Source organism: Cuculus canorus, chromosome 2 (assembly GCF_017976375.1).
Source record: "Cuculus canorus isolate bCucCan1 chromosome 2, bCucCan1.pri, whole genome shotgun sequence".
Classification (NCBI taxonomy): domain Eukaryota; kingdom Metazoa; phylum Chordata; class Aves; order Cuculiformes; family Cuculidae; genus Cuculus; species Cuculus canorus.
This window is the reverse complement of record NC_071402.1, coordinates 42,675,417-42,687,751: the sequence shown is the minus strand read 5'-3', so window position 1 is coordinate 42,687,751 and position 12,335 is coordinate 42,675,417. Positions and strand designations below refer to the sequence as shown.

General features: G+C 35.7%; 1 protein-coding gene across 6 annotated transcripts in view; it reads right to left on the bottom strand.

Annotated features, from left to right (window-relative positions):
• Nucleotides 1–12,335, bottom strand: part of RB1CC1 (RB1 inducible coiled-coil 1) — a 71,511-nt gene that overhangs the window by 33,595 nt on the left and 25,581 nt on the right. For all 6 annotated transcript variants that reach the window (XM_054057379.1, XM_054057381.1, XM_054057378.1 and 3 more), the window contains 4 exons: nucleotides 9,516–9,718; nucleotides 7,982–8,414; nucleotides 2,798–2,968; nucleotides 1,335–1,519 (listed from right to left, as the gene is read on the bottom strand). In XM_054057379.1, coding sequence (XP_053913354.1) covers nucleotides 1,335–1,519; nucleotides 2,798–2,968; nucleotides 7,982–8,414; nucleotides 9,516–9,718 — 992 coding nt within the window. The remainder of the gene's footprint in view (nucleotides 1–1,334; nucleotides 1,520–2,797; nucleotides 2,969–7,981; nucleotides 8,415–9,515; nucleotides 9,719–12,335) is intronic.

Genomic DNA, 12,335 nt, shown 5'->3' with positions numbered 1-12,335 from the left:
TTCTAGATCAGTTAAGAATATTCTTCTCTAAGAATACTTACATAGATTAACCTCATGTTCTTTCCTCATTATTAGATTCCCATTATGGTCTTTTGCTACCACCTGCTACACTGAAGACAAGCTAGAAGAATCTAGGGTTTGACGAAAAACACAGCGGAGTGTTCTTCATATGTTTGGTTTGAGGATTTTTTCCCAGGGCTGAAAGTGGGAGTGCATTGTTCGGTTTGGATGTTTGGGTTTGTTTATTTGGTTTTTTACATCTATGCTGTATTTTTCTCCTCAGACCTATCCTCTTTGCTTTAACTCTCCAGATCTCACTAGCTTCTTCCTTAAAAAGGGTGCAAGTTTTTTCCTCTAATAACTTATCAATTAAGCATATACTGCACAAATATTTTAACATATAATAAACGAATGCAATATTTATGGCAACCTAGGTTCTATGTGCTATCCTTAAATATACGCTACAGTGACAAATGGTGAAAGAAGTCATCTTTTCATTGGGCTAAGAGCAGATGCATAGGCACAGATAGACATTTACATTTCAGTTTACCTAGCAGTAACTTATTTTATAAAAACAATAGGTTCTTTGCCGCAAATGCACTGCTGTTTCTGTATTACTTCTTCCTGCATCTTGCATCAGCCTTGTTTATGTCAACTGTACTCTTCAAGACAAAAAGTATAACAGGGTCACAACATGGCCTAATTATTTGCTGCTAGCAGAAACAAAAGTTACTAAACTCAGTATAATTTCACTATGTATCTGACATGATAAATTATCTAAAGCTTAATTATTAAAGTGTAGTAGTGTGGAAAACTTATTTCCCATTGAGCAATATACAATATAGACTACTTAGTGCCTTGCACATTATACAGTAACGATGCTTACATAAAAAATAGCCATTTTCACTGGCTGTAACCAGATATAATTATTTTTCATGAACTACAAGTAAATCAAGCTACTGGCATGTTTTACTGCTTTGATATGATCACAAGCTAATAATAAATGTTTTATTTATGCTTATTATAATCCTTTGAAAACATCAATTTGCCGAAGTTTAAATAAGAGGTTAAAAAGAAGAGAGGCAAATATAGGTTCTTCGATACTGTTTTATTCATGTGAAGACCATTTAAGGTCTTAAGAAAAGTTTGTCTTTTAAGAGTATTTTGTTTCACACTTACAAATAACTTCATATACAAATTGAAGAGGTCCAACTTTTATTTTCTCTCCCATTAAGAGAACTTCTATACATCACCAAAGATTTTCTTACGACAAATTCTTTAAAGAGTCCCGATGCAAGCTGAAGTGATCTAAAAGTTGAAAAGTTGTAACTCACTTGAGTCTGACTTGTAGATTATTTGCAAGCTCCTGTTTGGCAGTGGTACATTTCTGTTTAATATCTAACAGTTTTCTGTGATTGGTTAACATAATCATTAGCTGATTTGCATGACTCAAACACAAATCAGGAAGCACAGAAGGATCTTTCAAGTTCTCAGCTCTTTTCTGATTAGCCAAAAATCCCTAGAGAAGAGATACATGTTTGTTACACAAGCTTTATGACAATCAAAAAACACAGAAGTAACACATCTTCTCTGTAAGAATGTAAGCATTTTAATAAAACTTACTGTGCCTAATCGAGAACATAACAGATTACTACACAGAGAAATGTCAAAGTTGCTTTCTTTTCATTCTATAATTCAGTCGAACTAAATTTCATCTGGTATTTCTCTCCCAGTTACCAACACAACTCTATAATAAATTTACACAACTAACCAACACCAGTTGAGTTTTTATTCAAGTAACACCAAATATTAACAGTTATAAATAGCAAGCACTACCTTTAAAAATACACGAAGCCCTCATCTATTATCTTAAACAGAATTAAACCATTGCACTTCATTATGCTTCTTAGATCTCTATGCAGACTATCATTTGAATGAGTAACACGATACAAGCTCTACTATCTTACAAGTATCTATTTCTTTCTAAACAGTATCCAAACGACTAGTATGAAACTACTTCTTAGGCCTCTAACAAAATCGAGGAATAAAAGCATCTAGTAGTACTCTTCACCATTGTTTACCTACAAACAATTAATTGGAGCTTCATAAACTCAACAAAAAACCAAACATTCTATCTGACTGTTCTTAAAAAAAAAATTGTAAGTATAGAAATAGACAACTTACAAAAAGAAAAGGCAAAGATTTGAAAGTCTGACAAGTCTTCAAAACATATGCATTACAGAAACAATATGATGTACTGAGATATCTCAGAAGCCAACAATTTTAAACTGGTGCTTTTATGAGAATGCTGACTGGCTGAATTGGAATTAAATTCATTTTTCCAAATTATAAACAAGATAATACAGACAGAAATACTTTAGCTATAGAAGCACACAGCTTAATACGCAATCAACAAAACAGCTCTGCGCATTCCCAGTGGACTAAGTCCAGGCTACTTCAACTAACACACTTTGTAGACTGATTTTTTTCTCGAATATAGATGAAATAATATAAGTATAAGCCCTATACTTAAGTTCCAGAGCTGTTCAACACCCACGGTGGCATTTTGAACTAGTTTGATGTTTTAAAAAAAAAATACTCAAAATAACAATCAATTTATAAGCTGGAAACAATACCACAAGATGTAAGAACTACTAATATTTAAATGTCAAATTATGACTATAGCACACTTCATAGCATCTCCACTGTGATAAGGTAAAAACCATCTTGCCTTAAGACATGCACACGTATCAAAAGTCTACCATCTTCCAAAGTTATAAACAGAAACGTGTATTACCTGAGCAAGTTCTTTTTGTTCATTTACCAGTCTGCTGCAGCTTGCTATCATCTGGTCCAATGCATAGAGTCTATCCTCAAGGCCTTTAATAGCCTTCATGTTCTGATTATCTAGTTTGGCAATAGTTTGTCGACATTCTGCCAGAAATGGCTGGATGATCCTTGGATCAAGCTAAAAAAAAAAAAAAAAAATGTTTATTAGTAGTTGACATATTGAAAAGTGACATGAGCTAGCTACATGAGTTGTTATAACTTAATATATTTCCTATTTTTTAGAATTAAAGTGTCACTACATCTGTCATCTGTTTCAGAAATCTGAGTTAATGAATCTGTGGATTTTTAATCACAGCACGAATTTCTCTGAAGTATTCCAACTGAACCATCATAGAAGTTGGGCTCCTTGTAAGAGGAAGGGACATCAGTTGAGGGGTCAAGGTGTAGGGGGGAAGAGGCATTTTAACGTTAATGAATAACCTACCTTGACCATACTGCTATAATCAAAACAAGTGATGAATGTGACTCAGTGTAAAGTGCAGTATGGAAGGTCATGGGAAAAAGCTGCAAGACCCATTAGCCTTTTACCAGCAACTGAAGGTTTTGATACCTTAGACAAGCAGACCAGTTTCAAGTAAATGGAAAACAAGCTATGGAAAAATAATACATTTCTTCTATACTTTTTGATAACGTTTTTCCCAATAAAACCACATTTAAAAATTATTTTATCACATTCCTTCACCAGCCATTATCGAGACGAAGAAAAGCATTTGAAACATTAAGAAGCTACCAAAGTCCACAGATATTAAGGGTGGCTCTTAAACTTGCACTATAAGAGTAGTGAAATGAATTAGTCATTATTTCCTTAGTTCTAAAAACAACATAGGTAATTGCAACAGCTCATACTGGACAAGGTTTAGTATAAACATCGACTATATTCATTAGGAACATACCAAAAGTTATTACGATATTAGCAGAATATCAACAAATTTGCCCAAATTTATCCAAAATAGTAATGATATGCCATCTATTTTATGGGAATCTAGTGAAAAGGACATGCTACTGTGAGGTCATACTAGCTGTCACAGCACTGGCTCATTTCATCAACATGCAGGTTTTACGTCACTTAGTAAGCACATAAACCCTCACAAAAGAAACCACTTATGTGACTCAACATAAAAGTACTTTTTCCCCTCAATCCCTTATTTAACTCAAAGCTGTCACATGCAGCACTTCTTCACTCTGGAACCACAGCTCCATGCTACAGAGAGCAATCTGAAGAGGAAAAGCATTACAAATTAAGGAGCAACTACAAAGAACAGGTCTTTTGTTCTCTTCAAAGAAACAAAAAGTTCCCCTCAAACAAACAAACAAATAAAAGACCACAAGGGAAAGTATTAGAAACTGGTAAGCAGCTCAGACCTTTTCAGAATAAATAATGTTATTAGTATGACAAAATACATCAAAGTTCTCTAAAAACGTCAAAGGCTAGATTTTAGCATGTTATGAATGGTCTTATGAATCTTGGTGTTTCCCAAGTGAACTGTCCATCTCCAAGAATCAGTAACAAAAATAGTCTCTGGGATTACACCACCTTGTTTTTAAAGGATCATCTTCATTGCCATCCTATTCAGGATTATTCTTCTGCAGTGGCCAGAACAATTCCATAACAGACAAAATACTGAAGAACAATATGGTGGGCTTTTTTTTCTTTTTACCTTCATGAACCAATTGTGTTCTCTTTTTACAAAGAATATCTAGTCCACTCATTCTACCCTTTATTTCCCCCTTCCATTCTTTCTGCCTTATCTTTGACCTTAATTGCATCTGTAGGACTCAGCCCTACTTTCACTCGTAGATAACATTGCCTCTTCTCATTTTTAAAGTCTCTTCTTTTTCTAGCCTTTTATTTAAGTGACTATGACAGCACTTAAACAGAAACATCTAGTTAACTTACCCCCTGTTTTTACCACAGCCTAGGTTTCCACAATTAGAAGCATCATTTCACAGAAAAACCTACTGGATAGATGAATCAGATACCTAACAGTACTGTTTGCAATACACAACTTCTGCCAGGATTACAAGTGTCAAAGGTATAAAAATCGTACTCAGATGCTTTAGACTTTCATTACAACCTCAACTCAATTCAGAGTTTCAAATAAGAACTGCAATTACAAATCATTTGTATGGTTCATATTTCCAAGAAGGAAAGGGCATGGGGAGAACGCAGGAAAAAAAACAAAAACTAGTGCCATTTTATCCTACCTCACTACGTTAAAGTGTCATCTCCAGTAAATATTAAGAAAACAATTGTGTTGCAAGAACTTTATTTACTATCCTCTTCTCAGCTACAGGCCAATTCTGTTTTCTAAATCAACGTTAGTAAAGATTCAATCCTTTGTGCGACATTTGAAATAAAAGTAAATTAATGTTTTCTTAAGAAAAACTAGGAACTATCAAAATACCTCAAAGCTTTTGTTTTTTTGTGAACCAAAATAGATCAAGACTTATAAACTACAGTTGTTCTACTGGTGGCCAGCCAGAATAGTTTGACTACAGCATTTTCCCTACCTGCCAACTCTGCTTATGCCAAGAAGAAAAATTAAGACACTTCGTTTTTATAGAAGCAATCACATTTTCCCTACAAAAATCAGTGTAAGTTACAAAACAATTACAACAGTTGACACAAAGGATTTCTAACTAGTCTTAGATAAGGCAAGGACAGCAAAGCACACAATTAAAAGACAGACTGCCTAAAACGTGACATATTTCAGTTAAGACTACAAGCTGATCAAAAAAGGTACAGTAAGTATGTAACCAACATTAACCCCCCCTCCATTTGTCTGTCTTTAGTATCACTATAACGTATCTGGAAGTAATTCAATGATCTGAAGCCAAACGTATGGAGTTCAGTAAGGCTAAGTGTCCTGCACTTGGGTCACAACTCCATGCAATGCTACAGGCTTGGGGACGAATGGCTGGAACAGTCGCCTAGCAGAAAAGGACCTGCAGGTGTTGGTTGACAGCCTGCTGAAAATGAGCCAGCAGTCTGTCCAAGTGGCCAAGAAGGCCAACAGCATTCTGGCTTGTATGAGAAATAGCAAGGCCAGTATAATTAGGGAAGTGATCATCCCCCTGTACTCAGCACTGGCAAGGCTGCACCCGAATACTGTGTTTGGTTTTGGAGCCCTCACTACAAAAAAGACACTGAGCTTCTGGAGTACGTGCAAAGAAAGAAAACAAAGATGGTGAAGGGTGTAGAGCACAAATCTTATGAGGAGCAGCTGAGGAAACTGGGGCTGTTTAGTCTGGAGAACAGGAGACTGAAGGATAACCTTATCGCCCTCTACAACTACCTGAAATAAGTTTGCAGTGAGGTGGATGTCAGTCTCTTCTCCCAAGTAAAAAGTGATAGGATGAGAGGAAATGGCCTTGAGTTGTGCCAGGGGTGGTTTAGGCTAGATATTAGGAAATATCACTTCACTGAAAGGGTTATCAAGCATTGGAACAGGCTGCTCAGGGAACTACTTGACTCACCATCCCTGGAGGTATTTAAAAGATAGGTAGATATGGCAGTTAAGGACATGGTTTAGAATCACAGAATCATTTAGTTTGGAAAAGACTCTTAAGGTTATTGAGTTCAACTGTAAGCCTAACGCTGCCAAGTTCACCACCAAGCCATGCCCCCAAGCACCACATCTACACTTTCCACTAGGTCAGGCTGCTCAAAAGCCTCATCCAATCTGGCCCAGAACACCTCCAGGGATAGGGCTTCCATGATTTCTCTGGACGTTTTCCAGCACATCACCACACTTAGTAAAATAGTTCTTCCCAGTATCTGATCTGAATTTAGCCTCTTCAGCTTAAAACCATTAACCCTCATATTATCACCATGCTCCCTGATAAAAGAGTCCCTCTCCATCTTTCCTGTAGGCCCCTTTAAGTACTGGAAGGCAGCTACAATATCTCCCCAGAGCCTCTTCTTCTCTAGGCCGAACAAGCCCAACTCTCTCAACTTGTCCTCATACGGGAGCTGCAGCCCTCTGATCGTCTTCAGGGACTTCCTTTGGACTCTAATAGATCTATGTCCTTCCTGTGCAGAGGACTCTAGAGTTAAGTGGAGAACTTCGTAGTGTTAAGTTTACAGTTGGACTTGATGATCTTAAAGGTCTTTTCCAACCTACAACTCTGTGATTCTGTTTAATATCTGTGTCTTAAAATACCAGGTTTTAAGAGATAATACATTTCTGCCTTGTTCTTAAGCAGACTTTAATATTAAGCCCAATTCTCCAACTAGTTTTAAGACAGAATTGAAAGATCAATGTACAGAACCGACCACATCATAATGTTCCCTACAAAAGAAGGGTTTAGATATAACTGAGAGTCTTCCGGTTCTATCCTAAGAAGTAAATGAAGCATCAAAGGCAAGAGAAACTATTTTCTTCCTTCAAGATACATTGAGCTATAACAGCATAAAATTGGACTTGATGATCCTTATACCTTCCCTTCTGACTTGAACTAATCTATGAAAATTATATGTAGGCAATCAGGGCTAGAAAATGTAAGGAACACAAGCTACATTGAGAGCAAAGTAGAAAATCTCTAGGCAAAAGGTTTTAAAAGTTTATTATGCTCACTGGTTAAAACAATCATTTGGAAAGTAAAGAAAGTGAGCAATGTTTTATTCTACTAGCAGCAGACATACAAACCTATATGCTGGACCCTTTGGAGTGCATCTGTATCAGCTAATAAAGAACACGTGTATCTAGTATGTAAACTTATCACAATTGTCCTATATTTTAATAAAGGCTTCAGTATTTTTAACATAAAACATTAACTTTGGTCCAGAAAAATCTTTACTTTCATTATAAGTGTAATTTCTAAGAAAAAAGAAAGAAGTAATTTTGCTTATATGCTACAACAAGCTACCAACTTTCCAATAGGAATGGTTATTAGAGAAAGAAGCAGAATAACAAATATTCATTGTGCAATTATACCTTTTCCTAAAGGTTAAATTCTTACAATTCAAGAACTCCTACAATATGTCCACCAAAAAGCCTGTGTCTGCTTTATTGTCCATTCAGAAAGTCATCAGAGAAAATAGTTACAAAAAAATGAGCCACTTTAAATGCACTGGAAAATAAACAGAAACACTCAATGTGAAAATTGGATTTTCAAAAAGTTAACTTACCCTGCTCATAGAATCAAAACATTTTCTGACCAGAGATTCAACATCATTAGGTCTGTCTTGAGCATTTATCCAGTCTAACAAAGAAACATTGAAGGAAGGCTGATCATCATCTTTCAATTCTACCGATGTTTCATTGTCCTGGACAGCAGCATTTTGATCAGATTCCTTATCTTCTACATTTTCAGGATCTCTGCGTTCCAAAGCTGTACGTTCAACTGACTTGCAAAATGAGGCTAACATTGATTTATTGTTCACTTTAGATATATCAGAACAAAGCACCAATTCAGGAGATTTCCCATCCTCAGTTTCTTCACTTTCTTCCCCTTTATGCTCAGCTGAAGAATCCAGTCTTCCTAAACACTCTCTGTAACTACGTCTTGTTAGGCACTCCAGCAGTGGTATCTTGGCCATAATAGAAACAGCGGAACCCAAGCTTTTTAAAAACAGTGAAAAGAAAAACATATTGGTATCTAGAAGCCAACATGACAAAAACTCAAGCTATAAACCATCTGTAGTATAAAGTAAGACGTAGTTTAGAACTGAAGCGGATTGTAAAATTAATTTGGTGACTATCTTTTCAAAATACTGTGTTCAGTATCAATATCAAGAGAAGACAACTAAAGAAGTTAGAATTTTTGCTCTTCTACAGCAGAATATGAACTCTTCTGAACTTCCAAGTAAGGTTATGTTTATAATGCAATGAAAAAAGCGACAGTTTAAATAGAACAGAGGGCATATCTCAGTTAATCAAACACACACAACTGGGACTTTTATGTTTCCGATCTGCATGGATACCAGTGCTCAAAGATTCAGTGTTCCTTGACCTTTGTGATGTTTGAATAGCTTGAATTTGGTAAAAGCTATGAAGTTTGTTGTTTTGTTTGGTTTTTTTTTAAAAAAGGTAACGTATATTTATGCTTTGTTTCTTTAAGCATCCAACATCCCATTACATTTTATTAGGCAAAGCACTCACAGAAATACCACAATACTATGATGTCTAGAAAGATGTCAAAGATTTTCCTTGAAGTAATGTCCAGAGTTTTCAGGCTACAAGCAGTATACATACACATACATACACACATACATATCCCCTCAAACATAGACACACACCCAAAGCCTGTGTTATGACTTCACACTTTCAATACAGATCATCCTTCTTAATACCTGCCCAAGTGTATTAAATAGCAATTAATTCAGAAGCTTAAACATGTATTTTAAAATGTCGATAATGTCTATATTTATTATCTAACTATTTCTAGTGTACGTTTGGAAGGACTTCATCTCTTAAATAGCTGTTCACTGAAAAGTATATCTTCCACATAATTCAACACAGGTTTCTGTGTCCAGATGAATACAAGGAAAAAATGACAGTTAAGATGACTAGCATAGAAAACAAAGAATGTTCTTTCTAACACATAATCAAACAAATATATGCTTAATTAATTAGAACTAGCACCAAACATAAAACACACAAAAAAAAGTTTAAAATATAGTAACTTTGGAGATAGAGGCTGAAGTTTAATGGCAAACCTACTGTGTAAGTTTCAACTTGATATCATCTATGGACTGCAAATAGCTTGAATATACATTTTCAAACTTGAAAAGCAGTTTTTGGTAAGAGTATGTACAATCTTCCAAGTTGGCCATTATGGCAGCCCAGCCTTGATGCTGAAGATGTTCATCATGTACAAGACCTTCACAAAAGGAGCAAAGCTTCTTAGCAACCTCATACATTTCCTGGAAAAGAAAAAAAAAAAGTAGGACTAAAAGAGCAAAACACTCAAATTACTAATGTTTTATACAGTTACAATAGTAGAGTGAAACACTAAGGAAGTATTAACACAAAAAGCGTTAAATTTAAATAGCTAGAGTTACACACCTTAAACCTCAATAAAAATAATGAAACTTCCTTTATTCTTAAATAAAAAAATTAATTAGATGACAAACAATGTGGACTATTTACTAAGAATTATCTTCAAGACAGGCAGGTGACAGTTGCAGTACCAAAATCACCTTATAAAATTAATTAAACACTGCTAATATAAAATATTCAGTGCACACACACATGCATAATAATGCTTGTAATCTGACTAATCTGACAGAAGTGGCTGGCAAACAAAGTCCATTAAGGAGAAAACAACTGATGAGCCAAACAGAAGCTCAGAACAAGACAATGAGCTGCAGCATCAGTCAGCAGAAGCACAGGTGCATCAGACGCAGGAAGCAATGCATGAGGAAAACAGCAGGGAAGATCAATTAATTGAAGTCTCCCACTGATTAATAAACCAGATGTAACATGATGGGCAGCAGTGAAGAGCATACATAAAACAAACACACCCTGAAATATGGTACAAGCAAACAAACAGGGCAGCTTTCTTGTTAAACAACTGGATGACACAAAGGGATTTTATTACCATAAGGAGGTGAGAAGTTAATTACCACATAACTTGGTAGCATTAAAATAGAGACCTACATATGGCAAGTATCATAAGCTTCCTAAAAGTGCACTAACAGCAACAGCTATTATATGAAATTCCAAAGTTTTGACTAGGACAAAAAGAAGCTATCAAAAGTTTACCAGTTAGGAAAGTCTCTCTCACAGGACCTACTACTATTCAAAGACCAAAATGAGAGACTAAATCAGAAGACATACTTTAACAGTAACATCCTACCTGGAAAATATTCTCCTGAGCATACTTGTATATGTTTGGGTTTTAATATCCACCTACCCTCCAAGAAAGAAAATCTTACTATTTTTGGCAGGTTGAGAACACTGTTAAACTAGGACTGAGCACTTAACTTTCCACTGTTGTAATATGTGTAAGAAAACCATGCATGCGTAAACAAGTTATGCAAATACAGTGAGAAGGCAGTGTTAAAAACCCAGCATATCAGTGTATTGCAGAATGCATTTGCTGCTGAACACATGGTTAACAGCACATACACAAACAATTGCAGAGCCCAACAACGCTTATCTTCCTGAAATAAACCACAAAACTACACAGCATTTATCCAAACATTTCAGAATTAGTAGACAAAACCTGAAAGTTACAAACACCCTCCTTTTTTTTTTTTAAGTCCAAACTTGTCCCAAGCAGCATGACAGAATTCTACTGTCCTTCAAATCACTGGTATCTAAGCTATCAGCAGATGAACAACGAATATACAAACATACACACAACTCCAAGAAAATAAAAAATAAATAAAATAAATAAAATAAATTCTATCACTTCATTGTAAAGACACTATTTGTCATCTTGTTTTCTGAACTTTGGTCACTTCCTGGGCAGATAAGGATTTCTGTGCAAAGAACAGTTATATTATTTGCTGCATGAGCTCTCACTGCTTAAGTCAAAATCAAATGATAACACAACTAGGACAGCATCCAAATAGCACTGAAATCTGAAAGTTATTTTCTGAAGACTATCATCAGTTCAGCTATACAATCTGAATTCACATAAGCTAATGCAATATTGACAACTTGAACAACTTGTATTTTAAATTCATTTTATAGACAAGTTAGTCAAAGGCAAATTCCACAGCATATAAAAAACCAGAATTACTGCTTCCCCGATTATTGTATTAAGAACCAAAAGAAGAGGCTGGTTTACCCTTAGGTATACTAAAAAATATAGCAAAATATGAAGCCAAAAAGGTAACTGATTGTCCCCACTGCATTCCAATGTACATCTGGGAATGCCCACAAGTATTTTACTTTCACCTCATAAATGCTAGTCTCTTGTCAAAGTCAAACTTCCTCCAAACCACTGGCAATAATTCCAGAAATGAGATCATATGCAGAAACATATTAGTTTGAAGACTAAAACCAATATAAACCATCTACAAAATCAAAACCGATCATCAAGTCTTTTTGATGGAGTTCCTTCAAGTGAAGACCACAGTTTACTGGAGAAAATAAACACTGGCTTTCTCCAATCTTCAAATAAAAAAAATGGGTTTTTTAAAAAGCCCTAGGCAGAGGCTTTTCATAGTTCCTTTTTCCTTTAAATAAACTCTTTTAGCATAGCACAACCCAAACACGTAATCATATAATCACAGAATACTTTGGGTTGGAAGGGACCTTAATGATCATCTAGTTCCAACCCCCCTGCCATGGGTAGGGGACACCTCCCACCAGATTAGGCTGCTCAAGGCCCCATCTAACCTGGCCTTGAACACCTCCAGGGATGGGGCATCCACAACTTCCCTGAGAAACCTGTTTCAGTGTCTCACCCCCATCGTGAAGACTTTCTTCCTGATGTCTAATCTAAATCTTCCTCCTTCCAATTTAAAGCCATTCCTCCCCATCCGAACACTACACGACCTTGTAAAATGTTCCTCTATAAGACCACTA